Source organism: Genypterus blacodes, unplaced genomic scaffold (assembly GCF_046128005.1).
Source record: "Genypterus blacodes isolate CSIRO-AG114 ecotype Tasmania unplaced genomic scaffold, CSIRO-AGI_Gbla_v1 ptg000005l_1, whole genome shotgun sequence".
Classification (NCBI taxonomy): Eukaryota; Metazoa; Chordata; class Actinopteri; order Ophidiiformes; family Ophidiidae; genus Genypterus; species Genypterus blacodes.
Genome location: NW_027466819.1, coordinates 1305325 through 1322793, shown reverse-complemented (window position 1 = coordinate 1322793; position 17469 = coordinate 1305325). Strand labels below are relative to the sequence as shown.

At 46.4% G+C, this 17469-nt stretch overlaps 1 protein-coding gene across 2 annotated transcripts in view; it reads right to left on the bottom strand.

Moving 5' to 3' along the window:
- Window positions 1-17469, bottom strand: part of LOC142999305 (guanine nucleotide exchange factor VAV3-like) — a 32312-nt gene that overhangs the window by 2136 nt on the left and 12707 nt on the right. For both annotated transcript variants that reach the window (XM_076148804.1, XM_076148795.1), the window contains exons 11-25: window positions 17239-17307; window positions 16606-16692; window positions 15502-15587; window positions 15217-15349; window positions 13585-13694; window positions 12063-12164; window positions 11423-11514; window positions 11053-11075; window positions 10635-10659; window positions 9212-9342; window positions 6889-6954; window positions 6679-6713; window positions 6402-6518; window positions 4731-4818; window positions 4230-4359 (exon numbers count right to left, since the gene is read on the bottom strand). In XM_076148804.1, the coding sequence (XP_076004919.1) occupies window positions 4230-4359; window positions 4731-4818; window positions 6402-6518; window positions 6679-6713; window positions 6889-6954; window positions 9212-9342; window positions 10635-10659; window positions 11053-11075; window positions 11423-11514; window positions 12063-12164; window positions 13585-13694; window positions 15217-15349; window positions 15502-15587; window positions 16606-16692; window positions 17239-17307 (1294 nt within the window). The remainder of the gene's footprint in view (window positions 1-4229; window positions 4360-4730; window positions 4819-6401; window positions 6519-6678; window positions 6714-6888; window positions 6955-9211; window positions 9343-10634; window positions 10660-11052; window positions 11076-11422; window positions 11515-12062; window positions 12165-13584; window positions 13695-15216; window positions 15350-15501; window positions 15588-16605; window positions 16693-17238; window positions 17308-17469) is intronic.

Here is a 17469-nt window from a genome sequence, read left to right as displayed (position 1 = left end):
GTCACACGAGTCTGATAAGCTGATTTGTATTTCTCAGAGTAAGTCTATCTAAAGACAGCTAAATAGAAACGCACAGGGATGAGAGTAATGATGACATGAACATCCATTGTGTCGCAGTGTGAGTCTTTAGAAGAGCTATAATTGTGAATCGCTCAGCTCCTGGAGAGATGCAACACACGCAGATAAAGGATCTCACTGTAATGTCTCTGATGTAATGTCAAAACAATATATAACCTCTCCAATCAGCAGACTAACATGACTGTGATACCTGTACTGTGATACAGGTACAATTGATCCTTTTTAAACTACGCTGCAATCATAAACATGGCATCTTGCTACAGTGTGGCTCAGTGTCTGAGGCTTTCTGGCACAGACGGGTTTGATTTTATGTCATTCTAAAACCAGAAACGCAAGAGCAACAATGAATAATGATCGTTGGTGGAAGAAATGAAATATACAGTATAAACCTGAGGCGGTGGGTAAGCATGCAGGTGGAATGAAATGTCATGGGTAATCATTCATGCACACATGCATACAGCAAGTACACACATGCCACACGATACACACACACACACACGTCACACAAAAACACATGCAAGCACTATGCACTTGTATTGTATCTCTACACACACACACTGTACGCAGCATTGGACAGACAAAGCCGATATTGGACCTTAATTATTACACACTAGCATTTAATAGAGAATGCAAAGTCTTCCAAGACACCTGGAAATGTGGGGATAGAGGAAGAATCAAGAGTGGGACAGAGAGCAGAGAAGCTGTGCCGTTACCTGACCAGAAAGGCGAAGAGGAAGGAGGAACAAAGCTGCAGCCGCCAGCAGAAACTACAGAGGAACCGAGTGAGTGATGGGGGTGCAGGCCGTAGAGGGAGCAAAGAGAGAACATAAGCAAAGTAAACACAAGTTTGACAAAGACAGAGAGAGAGAGAGAGAGAGAGGGAGAGGGAGAGAGACAGAGAGAGAGAGAGAGAGAGAGAGAGAGAGAGAGAGAGAGAGAGAGAGAGAGAGAGGGAGAAAGAGTTGGCAAAGTCAAAGAACAAAATAAAAAAATCAAGGACAGGAGGGAGAGAAGAGAAGAGAGGGAGAGGAGGGTGAAATGGTGAAGGCATCGTGCTCGTCCTTGCATTAGATTCAGGACTTTTCTTGGATTGTTAGCACAGAGAAAGGTCGGTTTGTTTTGCTACGCAGCAGTAATGAGTCCACTCCTCTCTCCCATTCAGCCTCTCCACTGTTCTCCAGGTCAGACCCAAAAGCAAAGGTCAGCACAGGTCAGCACAGGTCAGCACAGGTCAGCACACGGGTCAGCACACGGGGCAAGACAGGTCTGTGAGTGAGTCCACATCCTTTACTGCTACCCTGAAAATGTGGAGTGCCCCAAGATACTGTCCTAGGTCTCCTTTGATTCCATATGGACTGTATATGCATAAAATAAAATAACCTGTTGTCACGGTTGCAGTCTGATTCATACTGATATAAAACCTTATTTGCAGTTTGTTGGTGATTGTTATTGATGTGATGTTTCTCTTTCTTTTTCTCTCACATAACTTTACTCCATTTTTCCCTGCTCCAAGTCTATTTTCATATTACTGTGATTTCTCACAGCAGTACGGTTCAAACTATCACTTGTTATTTTCCTTTTACTGTTCCGGCTGTAAAGCACTATATAACTCTGCCGTACTCGTAGACGGTACAGCACAGCAGACATTTACACTGTGTAAGAATAATAAACAAAGACCCTTTGCCGCTCGGTACCAGGTGAGGCCTTGAGCCGAGCCCCGGCAGCAGCATGGGGTACGTCTGTGCACAGCGAGACGCCCTGTCAAGGCAGCGGCTGTGATTCCACTCCGCAGAGCCAAGCACGTCTGGTCACATCTGAAAGCCCATCTGAGCCAACAGACCCCTCGTATTGAGTAAACCACCTCCTGTCAACACAACAATATGGTTCCATGCCTTTTCCCTCCCCCAACAGGGATAAGTAAATGCAGGCCAATATGTGTCAACTGTTTGCCTGACCGAACAGCACACACACGCACACACACACGCACACGTACACCCACGCAAATACACGCACACACACCTGCAGGGATGACTGCTACTGTTACATAGTGCATATGTGTGTATACACTGGATTAAAGCTTGGTGATGTGGAAAAGGAAGATCTGATTGCCAACATATTCAAAATCCCTGCCTTATTATCGTCACATTCACTTTCATTACAGTGAACGACTTAATTGTCACAATTAAGAACAATCAAGCCACTTCTCAAAGTGATATTCTGCAGTGCTTTTGGCAGCACATTTTGACAGATTTTGATTGATATCTATGTGTAAAGATGAGCTAATTTGATTAATTTTGCTGTAATTGTGTTTAATGACGGCCAGATAATAAATGATCATTTTAAAATTAATTCTCCATTTTTTTTTAATTTGCCTCAGTTGGGAGGATGTTGGGGTTTTTAGTTCTTATTCAACCACAGTCTGGACGGCCTCATTGTCACTCTCCGATCGTCATCGTGCGATCATTTCCTCGTACTTCCCCTCAAACCACATTGTGTAGGTTTCTCTGTATTTCCAGTCGTGACATCTGTCTTTCGGTGGAGTGTGTTTACCAGACGCAGTGCGCCGTGCCCACACTGGCTGCCTGTCTATGGGAGGTGGGCGACTTAAGGCAATAACAGTCTATCCCAGAATGCACCGAGGCAAAGGTAGGTCTGTCAAGGCTCTCTCAATAAAGGAGGCGCGGTGAATGGCAGCGTTACTCAAACACACCTATTGCAGAGGAAAGCTTTGAAGCCTGATGCTCTGGGAGAGTGATGCAGCCGACGGAGGCAGGGGACAGAGATGTGGCAGAATTCTACATGTGAGCAGACACAAAGGGCCAACTTTGACTTTGTTCTGGCATTCATCTGCTTGCCTCAGCTGCTGTTGCGGTGGCTGTTCTTGTTTACACGCACACACACACACCCGGCTGTCACACAATTTCCTCTGCTGCCAGCCCGAGTGAAATGTCATGTCCTGTCAGGAAAATTGTGAAGCCATCTCAGAGCTAAGCAGCGTGCAGAGAGTGACGTTTTGGAGTAGCAGGCTCCCAGTGCTTGCCTGGGGCATCGGGCCCTAACTGGGACCTCTCTGCTAAGCCCGGTGAGCTGCCGAAGCTCCTCCTTTCTGTTTCTTACTCTTTGCCTTCCCTCCCCCAGTCTCTCCCTTTTTTCTCTTGCTCCTTCCCTCCTCCATCTCCCTGCATCTGTCATCTGTCATCTGTCCTCGACTTCAATCTCACATCCTCTGCTCTCTCCCCGCCGCCGTCGTTTCCCCCGTTCTCTCTCTCTCTCTCTCACCACATCTTGCCTCTCTTCACCTTCCTGCTCACCCCTCTCCCCTCCATCTCTATCTCTTACTCCTTCAGGATAAACGGTAATAACCAATCGCATTTTTAGATACATATTCCTATCCTTCTTATTTTTCAGTCGCGTTGGATGTTTTCTTTTCATAAACAAGACTCAACTTGACTATAAAGTATAAAAATCATGAAACCTAATTTACATCCTTTGTTTTCAAACCAGTGCAACATTTGAAAGCACAAATTCCAACTCCTTTGATTGATTACAGCATTTAGAAACATTTCACCATGCGACAATTTATCAACATGTGACACCAAGGGAAACGTGACAAACATGAATTTACATCAGAAAGTGGGAACGGATGATTCAGGCTATTCACATAGAAATAAACAAACCTAATATGACAAAGATCTGAATCCTGTGTATTGTGGACGAAGCGGAAGAGGACGTATATTTAAATCTAAATCTCTTGCGCAGAAAAGTGTGTATTTGACGTTATGACTTAATACACACAAGAGGATGGACCCAGTAAAGCAGAGGCAGCAAGGAAATCTGCTTAGCACACTGCAGTTTACTAAATACTTCAAATGTATGATGACTTTGTAAACATACTTAAGCTCCCAGCTGACTTTAGCACCATGATGTCGACTTTTTACAGGGAGTTCATTTGTAAGCTCTCCCTCACACCTGAATGCATCAGAAGAGGCCTGGTAGCAAACATTCGCCCTGAGACCCCGAACAGGCACAACAAACACTCAGGAAGGCTTCCAACAGTGATTAAAACCCCGATCTGATCTGAACTCCTGACATTTACACCTTTCAAGACAACAGGTTTTGTAGAATCCCGGCTGTTTGTGAAGCAGACTCACCACTTGCAGCCTTGGTGTTGGCCGTGGGCTCGTTGCCATTGGACGCTTCTCTGTAGGGGGCCTGCAGAGTGGTGTCAAGACTGCTGAAACCCTCCTTCAAAGAGTGCTGCTTGTAATACTCCACCAAGTCCTGCATGGAACAAGAGAGCAACATACACACACACACACGCACACACACACACGCACACACACACACACACACACACACACGCACACACGCACACACACACACACGCATAAATCGTCACTTTCTGATGAATGATGATGTTTGGCGATGATGTTTGACATAAATATGAAGCTGACGGAGGAAACATCACAGCTAGACTGATATTGTTTGCATGGAAATGTAGCCAATGTGTGTGTATCTGTCCTGAGGCAATAATAAGCAGCTGATTACAACACCAACCCTGGGAACAAATCTAAAAATAAAACACAACTTAATCAGTTTATTATCATTTTGTTAACAGGGCAGAATCCTCCTCCTTAAGGTGGAATTATTACCAGCACGGATTTGAAGAGTCGACTCTCAGCGATGTAAAAGCAGCCGTCCTTGGTCAGAATCTTAATGTGTCTGACTTTCTCGTTGAACCTGAGGAGGATGAATAAGACATGGCGGTGAAGATCAACTACACCGATCGTTTCATCCACCATCACCAACTCATACACGGAAGGAAGATGAAGGTGGGGCGTTGTTCTGCAAAGCCAATCACCGCTCAGTGCGTGTATGTATTGCCAAACTACACACTGGAGGCAGATCCATATTCTAAATCTCCCAGTGCAGCGCGTAATGGATGCGACAAATATGGTCATGTTGCAAATTCACTTATACATTATGAATACATGGTGAGCAATACATTATTGATGTGCGTTGAGTTATATGGCGCATAATGGAGATAAAACCCTGTAGGCTTGGTCTTCCTCCAACTCATGTACGCTCGAACGGACACACACACACACAGGCGGAAACTTCCTTTAACACACAAACTTGACCACTTGTGACACAGTTTCAGTGGATTATTAGAAGCTCTCCCTCTCTCTCTCTCTGTGTCTCTCTCTCTCTCTTTGTGTGTGTGTGTGTGAAGCTCCATTATCTCAAACGACCATCCTGATAACGATCTTAAGCAGTAAGACAGGCAATTAGGATTGGAGTGTTCAAACAGCGGCCCTGTACATCATAACACTGAATGAGAGTCCAACAAACCAAATGGTCTGGAATGGCGTGTCACTGACTAAACACTCTTAAGATCCAAACACTATTTCACAGCGCAGCCTCAATGGTTATAATCGCTGCGAGCCAAAGCGCCAGGTCAGGAGGACTCCACGCTCTCAGCTCTCAGCTTTCAGCTTTTTGAAAGACTTGACAAGATCCTCTAGTGAAATGGACAGTTTGTATTTTAAAAGAAGGATCCTCGGCCCGGCAGATGAAGCGGCTGCCTATTGAGGCCCGGAGGAGCGGATGGATGTTTTTTTGTTATCGATGATTCAAGAGCGCGGCTGGCCTTCTTTTGAAACGTCTCTCTAAGCCCGGTCGGCAAAGTGCAGCCGACGTCGGGCGGAGAGGAACAGACAATAAGAGACGAAGCGTGGCACAAAGTATACAGGCGGTACAGATAAACTGAAGTTAAGTGTTTAAGTTTCTGCGTCCGTCTGCAGAATGCTCCATTTGTAATGTGGACACGGCGAGGACGAGCACGCAGTCTGCTCTTCCTCCCCTCCGGCAACTTTTCCCACTCTTCACTTAGGAGGAGGCGGGTTCGTCGGTTAATTATGCAAGTCACTCTACCTTCCTGACCTCAGACGATTTGCATGGGACACAGCGCGTCCTCCTTCTGTCGCAGGCCGGACACTTTGCCATCTGATTTATTTGTTCCTTTTGAAGGTTCTTTGCCGCCACCGCAGCTGTGCCGAGCTGTTATCTGCATGTGGTAAACGCATTTCGCCGGAGTGAGTGAGATCTTTGCCATCCTCCTCTCACTTCACCTCAAAAGCCAGCCGCCGACTCGTACGTGTTTGTTTATGCCGACATTCTCTGTAAACTCTAGACACTGTAGTTGCTTGAAAAATAAAATCCCAGGGGGGAGGCAGACGATGAAAAGTGTAGAGAGAGAGAGAGAGAGAGAGAGAGAGAGAGAGAGGATTGAAAAATGGAAAACAAGCTCTGGTGTCGCTTACTTGATACTGATGGCGTATTCGGTGCAGACTTTACTTCTGTGTCGGACCAGGTAGGTGCTGTTCCCTCTGTCCAGGAGCTCCACCTCAGCCTGGTATCTCTCCATCAGCCCGGCAAACCTTCAACCGCACACACACACATAGGCAAATACTGCACTGCGCTTCAAATCAATGAAGCTGAATAATGAGGACGAGACGCGCCGATGCGATCGATACCACAAGATGAGCGTCACTTTGGTCGATCATGAGAAATCTACACTAATTGGATTCCATCACTTACCAGACCTGGGCGGAGTAATCGACAGGTTTTGGGACCTGGGGGTGTGTAAAAGAGAGAGTTGATCCATTTTCTCTAACGGCAAAAATCAAGATTCTACGGTATGAAAGGAGTGTGACTGACATGAGCAGAGGGCAGCATAGACTCGACTGTAATCACATTAAACATGCCTTAATGATGATGAAGATGATGAGGAAGGACATGTGCACTTACACAGGGGCATGGCCTCACAGCATCACTTGGAAAAAAGCCAATCTTGCTTGTCGCCAGAGTTTTACCCTGCAAAGGCAATTGGCTGTTAATCGCATTACAGTTTGTCTGGGAGCAACCACACCTCTCCCTCTCCCTCTCCCTCTCTCTCTCTCTCTCTCTCTCTCCCTCTCTCTCTCTCACTGTCTCTCTCCCCCTTTCTCTCTCTCTCTCTCTTTTGCTTCCATAAATCCTCAGCAATTAGTGCACAACAAGCAGTGCATCTAATTTACAGCCCAAGTTAATTATGGTTCAAACTCTGCCGGCAGTTAGACTTGTACTGCATCAAAACAAGAGCCTGGTTGAACACTAAATAATGGATCTTATTCAGGTCTTTGAATACCCAAACAGCGTGAGCTCCCCCGCCTCCCACTAAAGACTAACAATTACATTTTGGCTAACCCGCCTCAAGCCAACACAAGTTTTATATTCAAATCATTAAATCCCTCAACAAATAAGGAAAGACAGCAGAGTAAATCACTTGGGAATAGCAAACGACCTCATATTTCTCTAAACTTGTTCCGTCTGTTTTCTATCAATCCCATAACCTTTAGTGGACTAATTGTGCAGCAACATTAAGCTCGGAATAATGAGAGTTTATTGTTTGATTTGGAGGTCAAGCTGGAGTCCATCGGAGCTGACGTAGATGTTGAGGGGGTGTGTCTGTGTGTGTGCGTGTTTTGGTTGAGCTTCCTGCCCTGTTCACGCTCTCCTCCTCCTCCTCCTCTTTATCACATTATGAAATGCTTTTTGGGACCATGCGAGCCCTGGCAGTAACTAGATTGGAAAGTAAATCTTTACCCATCTCTATGATTCATTCTGCGTAATAACATTTCATCAAAGGTTTTTTTCTCTATTTGTTATGCCTCTGATAAGCGTATGATAAAGATTAAACTTATTACTCTGTTGGCGTAAACAAGCGGCAACCAAAGGATCAAATGAAATTACAGTGATTGATTGTATTGTTCTGCCAGAGGGATGGGGGATAATTGCCTTCTGGGTAACAGGGGATATGAATTCTCAATGTTCTGTAATTCCATCCTCTGGCGCCACTGGGGACGCTGAAGATGAAGTAGCCTTATTACCATGTCGTTATGCATAGCATCAGAATAAACACATAAATGTGCATTATCATTCAGTGCGTTTTAATATCCCCCTCCCAAGTTGCAGGGTAACCATGGTAGCAAGCAATGCCCGGGATCCCGTCTGCGCCATGACAGTCCGCTAGCAATTCTACCGGCTTAGCAAGAAGTCTCCTGGCATTTCTGTCCTCGCTTCCACCTTGTGCTCCGTCGGAACAGAAAAGGGAACCGTGGTGCGGGAGAGAAATCGGGCTAACTGCCTACTCCCAGCTGGGCCGTTGGCACAGGCCGCCGTCTGATTGGAGCGGGACCAGAAGGAGGGCGAGGCTTTAGTGCCGCTGTAAAAAAAGCCGAGTGAGAAACGGCGAGGGAAGCTCCCACAAGACTCCAGATAAATCACCATCCTTTCAAAAATAGATAAAGTCAAACACTCTCAACCGTTGGCTGACCTCATGAGATGGTTGCTAAATGTGCCGGTACACGAGGTTGTGCACCGCCATTAAGACGTCCTCCCGGGGCCAAAGTGTCTGCAGCTTTATTGCCTCGCTATGGCACTCAATTAATCAACCAAATCCACTAATTGGTTAGATCATCTGATGTGGATTCTCTGATTTAATCTGCAGAGTGTCAGAAAAGACACATAGCCCATTTGTAATGTAACTGGGCTACACTGGAGTTCACGCAGACCTTCAGCTGATATGTTTAATTAATGGTTAACCTCCTCGTAATGTTTCTGTAATATTTATGACTCACCCGACCGCACACTGAATCACTGTAGGCCATAAATCACCACACAACAGGTCCTGAGCTATGAGACTGCTGATGGCGCCTCTAAACTGTGTTTGGGTTCACGGTTCTGAGGCACTTCTGTTAAACCTGAGCACTTCCTTTTTGTACTGTTTTCTTCCGCCGCATCATTTCATAAAGCCCTAAAGTACAGATATCACAAATTATCTGATGGCTGCAATGATACTTTAATTTGCAAATTCCTTCGTATCAATCTGGCACGTATTTGTAAAAGTATTGCTGTTGTCATGGTGAAATATTCTTGTTTTTTTTTCAACCACAGGGACACAGATGTTGAGATAAGATGAGTTATGAACCGAGCAACACACACACCCACACCCACACACACACACACACACACACACACACACACACACACACACACACACGCACACACACACACACACACACACACACACCTGCCACCAGGAGCTGTGCAGGTCAGCAAACATCAGTTCAATGACGTCCCCCGCCTGAATGCATAGCGGGGGTCCGCGCTGAGGAGACGGGATGCCACTGTAGTCTCTGATCACCACCATCTTAGGCAAACCTGCCAGACAGGGAACACACAGGGAACACACACACGTGAGCGGGAATGAGTCCCACATGCTCCATCATGATCGCTTACAAACTAGAATTAATGTTGCAATGGTACAGGTGCTGCAGCTCCCCGACAAGACGGGCTACACTGTTGACATCACTGAGAGGTTAAGAGGCTCAATGCTACAGAATATACTGGTGGGCCACTATGTGTGTGTGTGTGTATGCAACCGTAATGCGAAGGTTTCAGTATGATTGATGCTGTGACAATCTGTGAATGGAGCTTTAAACGTGTTGGTGCCTTTGACTCTGCATGTCAAGTGGATGCACGGACACACACACACACACACACACACACAGACAAACACACACACACACACACACACACACACACACACACGCGCACACGCGCACGCGCACACGCGCACGCGCACACGCGCACGCGCACACGCACACAGTCATTCACATTGGTGTTTTGTGTCACACTGGTGCAGGCACATGTCTGTCCACTGGGGGGCAGCGTCACTTTTCGTCAAACACAATGTAAAGAAACCATAGAAGAAAGCATTTTTGTAAACCAGACGTGAGATAATTGCGTTGTGAGCCTGGAGGTTGGCCGGCTGAAGCGACTCCATTGTTGCGACGCTCTGCTGGGGAGCGCACACAGCTCCGCCTCCACTCTGCAGATTGTGACTCCAGTTGTTCCTCTGAGTGGCAGACAAACAGCCAGGAGCATCCAGCTAAGCCCCAGACTAAACACTCCTGCCAGCTTCAAAGACAGAGCCACTTACTCTCTGCACCCCCCTCCCCCCTCCCCCCACCCCCCTCCGGCTACGGCCCCCCTGCAATCCAGCCCCGGGAAACTATTAGCTGACGCTGACCTTAGATAAACGGAATGTTTTCATATTCATGTTTTTAATCAGAACAATAAGCACGGCTGTCTTTCTTATAAAGCCTCTTGTGGAAATTGATTTATCACAAAGGCTCAGCTCAGTGGGCTGAGGTAGAGGCACATAGAGCGCTGGAAGTATTTTTGTGCCAGCCGCTCTCTTAATGATTCCACCCACTCCAATTCATCGCTGTGCCGTCCTGGGTTCAGGCATCGCGGCATGTGGTGAGGGGAAAAGGCTTTTTGTGCTTTGGTTAAGGATTCTTTCTGCATCCTATTATTAAGTGCTTATTCTTACTCAAATACATTTGCCAATCAAATAATAGTGTTTGTATTTCCTCAGTATGTGAGACCTTGAGAGTGGCCAGCGTAAGGAGTCTAAGGAGGGTTCTTAAACACAGAGGCATACTGACCTGGGTCCTGCGGCGTGGCGGCTCCCTGTGGCGGCAGGAACAACGTGAGCGAGACGGCAAGTGAGAAAGAAAAGAAGCAAAAACAGAAACATGGAGAGAAAGGAGGTGAGAGACAAAGAGAGAGAGAGAGAGAGCTCATTACTAGACCTGGGACAGGGGCGTCCCAACCTGAGGGATGAGTCACACTCTGCATGCACGGTTACAAAGTGAAAGAGTAACAAAGAGACGCTTCTACCCGGAACAAAAACAGACATTTTGTCAACAAAGGAGAGGAAGACAATGCTGCCTCACAGCTTCTACACTCATGGTAGTAAAATAATAAGCACTTATTCTTAAAATCAGATGCATTTTTGATTTTCTAAATACACACAGACAAATGCTTCACAATAACAATAATAACAGTGTGTGTGTGTCTTACCGGGGGGCTCGGCTTGGAGGAATCTGCAGTCAGGTGAGACAGACACAAGGAGAAAACAGTATGAGTGACACATACAGTATGAGTGTGTGTGTGTGTGTCTGACATACAACCTCAGCCTGTCAACCTCTGCTGGCCCTCACAAGGCCACACAGTGCATACAGACCACAGAGCTCCTCAACAGGCCTGAGCTTCAACTTCAACACGCTAACACTCCACACAGGCAGTGACATCATCACAGGAATTTAGACATAGACATTTGAAATATCTTGTCTTCAAAGTTGAGTTGATTTTTGGTCTGAAGGTGGCGCTGTAACTGAACAGAGCATCCAAAACGTTTGAAGAGGTGAATGAGGGAGGTCTCGTCTCTCACCTGTTCTCCCGCAGACTCCCAGGCGCCCCAGACACTCTTTGTGGGCCCCCAGGCCACATTTGAGGCAGAGATAACCCTGGTTAAAGATGCCCCTGGAGACAATAACACACACGCACACGCACACACGCACACGCACACACACACACACACACACACACACACACACACACACACACACACACACACACACACACACACACACACACACACAGCCAATTTCGAGTATTACAGCCTGCTCCAGAGGAAGACCTCGGGCTTCTGTCAGACGTTCAAGATGAAAAATTATGCAAGCTACATTCAGCTGGTAAAACCCATTTGCTTCCAATAAAAACACAAAACTAAGAAGCCGGTTGAGCAAACTGAAGAGCTGTGTGCAAAAAACCTTCCCCTCTCCCTGAAGTCCCTGAAGAAAAATGTCTGAAGCTTGGAATTCAAAATGTCAAGGTGTTCTACTCCAAACTTCAATCTGAGAATGATTTAAAAAAGACAAGATGATTTACAACTGCAGGAGAACGACTCTTCCTCTATGTGCCGCGTCGCTCAGAATGAGAAGAAGCTGCGGCGTAACAGTGAAAGCACTCTCCAAGAAATTTCCTCAACCGGTACTTTGCCAAATCTTCCTGCTTATCCGCAATCTCACCTGAGCAGGAGGCGACAGAAGCGGCAGGTTGTGATGCGTTCAAAGGTGTGCATCTTGAACTGATGGCCGTTGTGGTCGGCATGATCTGGACGGATGTTTGATCTGTGAGGGTAGAGGAGAGAAGAGGTGAGAGGACAGAGGACCGAGGAAAGAGGAGAGAGGGAAAGGGAGAAGAGAGTGGAGAGGTTAGATGGGAGATGGGAGAGAGGACAGAGGAGAGAGGAGAGAAGGGAGGAGAGAAGAGAGAGGAAAAGGGAGAGGAGAGTGGAGAGGGGAGATAGGGGAGGAGAGAGGAGAAAAGGGAGGACAGAGGAAAGGGGATGGAGTAGAGGGGCGAGGGGAGAGGACAGAGGAGAGAGGAAAGGGGAGAGAGGAGAAGAGAGTGGAGAGGGGAGATAGGAGAGGACAGAGGAGAGAGGAGAGAAGGGAGGACAGAGGAGAGAGGAAAGGGGAGAGAGGAGAGGTGCTAGTGCTCAGTTCATTATTGACCATAATAATAAAACAGAAAGTGAATGTTGTGACCAAACCAATCATTGAACCTACCTCACACACACACACATTCCCATGTCAGTGTACACATGACCAAGAGACCAAACTGTTTGGCTCTCAAATACACGTGTAAAAAATAAGCATCTGTGAATGTGGAATGGAAAAGTGTCTCTCTGAGTATGAGCTGCAGTCTGCGGCCACTTAGGCTGAGTGCAGCCTGAGTGAGGCCCACATGCTCCCAGGTACAATTTCCACCTCCTGAACGGCTCCGTCTGTGTAATTCACCAACACAAACTACTGCCACGCAAGTAGACATTACACACAGCGGAGAGCTCTGGAGGGAAATGCAAGGGCCGAATCGTCAAACGAATCCATCAACGTTATACGGCACAAACTCTTTTTCCTCAATTCCAGCTGAAGATACAGAAAGTTGTGTTTCAATGGATTTTCTGTTGTGTTTTGCTTTATCAAACACACATTCACACCATGTAAGAGTGAGGAAGAGTGTCTTCAGCCGGCGCTACAAGGGGGGCCTCGCACAGACTTTGTTTTTATAGATATCAACCCGCAAACACAAAAGCATTTGTTCAGTCAATCAGAGTGTCAAAACAACAACTGTATTCTCTCAAATCAACATAACAAAGGAGGCAGGCGGGAGATCTGCCTGGAAAACCAAGAGAAGACAAGAGAGAAATCTCCATAACGCACTGACGAGGAGAAATATTGAGGCAGAGTTGAGTCTTTGTAGTTCTCTCTCTCTCTCTCTCTCTCTCTGCCTCCCTCTCTCTCCCCCCTCTCTCTGTGTGTGTGTGTGTGTGTGTTATCTTACTGTTGTCAGCGGTGTGTGCTTGATTACAGCTAAGACCTAATCAAACATTGCACATGAAAGAGTCAACACCTCTCTTGGCCTTGCAATGAGACATAAATAAACACACACACGCACACACACACACACACACACAGGCACACACATATATACACACACACACGCACACACACAGAGGTTGAGTATTTCTCCTCCTGCTGTACTTACATAGCCATTTCAAATTGATCCAGCCATTTCTTCTTCAGCTCTTTGGTCTTGAAGAAGACCTCGAAGCCAGTGTGTCCCTGCTGGTGAGTCACGTAGAATCTGTAGCACCACTGTGGAGGTCAAAGACAGAGTGAGTGTGTGTGTGTGTGTGTGTCATGAAGGTGACATCGCTCAAAGGCATTTATCAAATCGTAGTATTGACCAGTGTGTCTAATATTTTGGTATTTCTGCCATAAGAGTAAAATGTCCTTAAAAATGAAACCAAAACAAAAACACGACCATAACATTGGACTTACATGACCTCAGCACACACTCATCATGTAAATCCACACCTCGCTGCATCGAGGCAGCATGTACAGGTTTACAGGTGTCCCTAATAAACTGACAACTCTTTATGTCACTGTGGCAGCTGCCCAACACACCCACCCACACACACACACACACACACACACAGAAAGAGAGTCGTCAGCCACAGGCCACCCAGCATCTCTGTTGGAGCCGTTATGGGTCAGAATCTCTGGGGTTCGGACGCATTGTTCTGGGGGTCGCTGACCTCTGGGTCTGCGGCCCCTCCTCTCCCCTCCTCTCCTCTCCTCTCCTCTCCACTCCACTCCCTCCACTCTCCACTGCGCTGGCTTGTTGTGTCACATCTGATGACAGAAACGTGACAGGCTTCACCAGTCAGCCATTGGCCGGTCCTGAGTGTTTTAAAGCTCTGCTGAGTACTAAATCATTGAGGACTGTGTGGGCGCACGGTGGTGCCACACACACACACACGCACACCCAGACACACACAGACACACCCAGACACACACAGACACTCTGAAGTTTCATTTAGTAGAGAATGATATATGGCTATAAGCAGCCTTGAAGGACCAAACACATTCATCACCCGATATTAGCATCTAGTGAGTGTGTGTGTGTGTGCATCATATGTGTGTGTTTTGTAGACGTACAGTATCCATCTGTGACTATGTGCTCCTCTGAATGTGTGTGTGTGTGTGTGTGTGTGTCCAAAAGTGGCCATCAGATTTACATGTTTGTGCCATCGAATGTTCAGCAGCAAGATCATTAATGCTGAAATTACCTCACACACGCAGACGCACCATACACACCATCACCACATACTGTCGGTACCAATCAAGGAGACGTACATATCATAAACAAACACACACACATACACACACACACAAATACACCCTGTCGCACATGCACACCATTGTTGCGCAGTAGCATAAACGAGCATGACAAAGGCTTCGCTTTGAAACAAAACCACAGCACCGTCTCTCTCTGGCAAGCTGTCACTTTCACATTAGCAATCAGCGGTGAAGTGAGAAGACACCATCTGTGGGCATACATCAACAAGACATCAACAAGTCCCCTCCACTACAATACGGCCTGTGAACGCTCCCACACGGGGAGGGGGGGGGGGGGGAGCAGCATACTGTATAAACTGAGAGACACAAGTGGGCCTGGTGGGCTTTTGCATCAAAATGAGATTCTGCAGGAACGAGGACAAAACGGATAAGAAGTCATTTGTCATTTCTCCTTTTAGGCATCCATTAATTCTGCTTTACACAGATCAGATACAAGTACAGAAGGTAAAGACGCCACAAAGGATGGCAGCCTGACCTTTTTGCCTTCTCGGTCAGAGATGGGATTGTTGGTGACCTTGAAGACGTTGAGGTCAAGCACGTCCTTCATCTCGTAGTTGTCGCCGCGTCTCTTGCAAACGACGGCGGCCATGTCGAATAAAAAGATGTGCCTGTAACGACACGGAGCCGTTCATCTCGTCACATTACCGTTACGACCAATCCATTAATAATGCATCGTGTTGTTCCGGCTGTTGATTCATTTTCAAGACTTAAATGTGCGTGTTTGATATTTTCCTGCTCTCTGGTATCGAGCGTGTCTTACCTGTCTTGTTTCCTCTTGTCCAGGTTGGAGACCAGGCGGACCTCCCCGTCTCCTTTGGGCCTGCCGTAGCTGATCAGAGGCTGATTCTGTGTGACAAATAAGAGCAGGGGTGGAAATAAACACCTGCAGCTAGGAAGTCATTCATGTCATAGGCATCATTTCCACATACTGCGATGCCCCGGCGTTCATTCAAGTCACCGGCCCCAGTTGAATGAAGAGAACGCGGTGGTCTCTACGATGTGACAGGCTCTCACTCACGACACGGCTGATGCTTTGCTCCAACCTGCTGTTACTGCCTGTGTCAGTTCATTCGGCTCCTGCTGTTCTCTTCGACTTTCTTATTACCATACTTACCCGTGGCGGCTCTTGCCTCTGTGCATTATGTGTATTCCACCTCTCACTCATATGCAGCGGCTCTATGCCGGGTGATCGACCTCCAAATGATGTGCTGCTTTCTCTGAGATTCACATTCAAGGCCTGTGCCGCCAAAATCAGTTTATACAACAACACGGACCCTCGTCTGAGTGGATTCCTCCGCCAAGGCCGAACAAACCTTGTCTAATAGTATATTTTTGTAATGATTTAAAGATCAGACAGAGATGCTACAAAAAGACTTAGAGCAATAGGATTTAATGGCTTTATTTGTCATAAGAAGCGGTGGCACAGGCACAGAGATTTAAGGGGCTCCCCCTGGGCCGCATCCCAACTTTCTACCCAGTGTCTTCAAAAAGCTTTTTGGAGTAATCCTTCTAACAAACAAACACACAAAGCAACATAACATAAAACATAACCTCCTCAGTAGAGTTCTTCTGTTCCAATTTTTGTAAATTGGTACCAAAAGATGTTTTTATGTGGGCGCCATCTAAAGATTTACTTTATTATCTCTCAGAGGAAACTTCAGAGCAAAGAAATCTAGTATACAGACAAATGCACAAGGACAGAGGAGGAAGAGGAGGAGGAGGAGGAGGAGGACTGGGCCATTCGAATCAAACGTTACATGTAAAACTGATTGTCTACTGAAAGAAAATGTGCTCCTGACATTTTATGCTCTCGCAAAATGGACAATAACAATTGCAGAAAGATAGCAAAGACATTTGGCTTTACCAGGTTTTCGATGGACCTCTGATATTGGTCAATCTCCCTCAGAGTCTCATTGTCTCTCTTCACCTCGTTGACATACTGGGCCAGATCCTGGGCAACACACACAGACACACAAACACACACAGACACAAACACAATTTATTTCTTTAATTTTTTGTTAAAATTTAACATTAAAGTCTTGCAGATTGAAGTGTGCATTTATGTATATTGCCATGGAAACAAAAATCGGAGCAATCCTTGTCTATCTAATTTGGTGGTATGTGTACAAATACAGTTGAAGTGTGTCTTATAGAATTATAGAAATAGCTACAAAACCATTTCTGTACAATTCAAACCTTCCAGGCTGTCAAGAGTTATTTCCTGTATTTTTGATGACGAGTTGTCAAATCATCTGCTTCCCTCAGGGGACTGGGGGAGTGAGAGGACAGCACTGACTAATGTAATGTAAATATCATGATTTCTCTATTCACAGCCATTTGGAGCCGTGAGACATGAATGTTTAAAAACCTTCCTCTATCTAACAACACTTGACAGTAGAGTGGCGTGGACGCTTGCAAAGGATGTGCCAAAGCAGCGCCTGGTAACAAGCTGGAATCAAAATGATTACCGACCATTTACCACAAGCACTGCACTTACTTTCATGGCATCACAAGCCATCTTCAAGTTGCTCTTGTCAGCGGTGTCATGAGTGTGTTTGACTAACTCCTGTTGGGGGAGGACAGAAAAGAGGAGATGAATGAGAATGACACGCATGCAAACACGCGTATGCGCACCATTCTGCTGTCTCCATGGATTGCTGGCATAATGAAGATGACATTCAAATCATAGCTTCTGCCACAAAAAGCTTTTTCTTGCACTCATTATTGG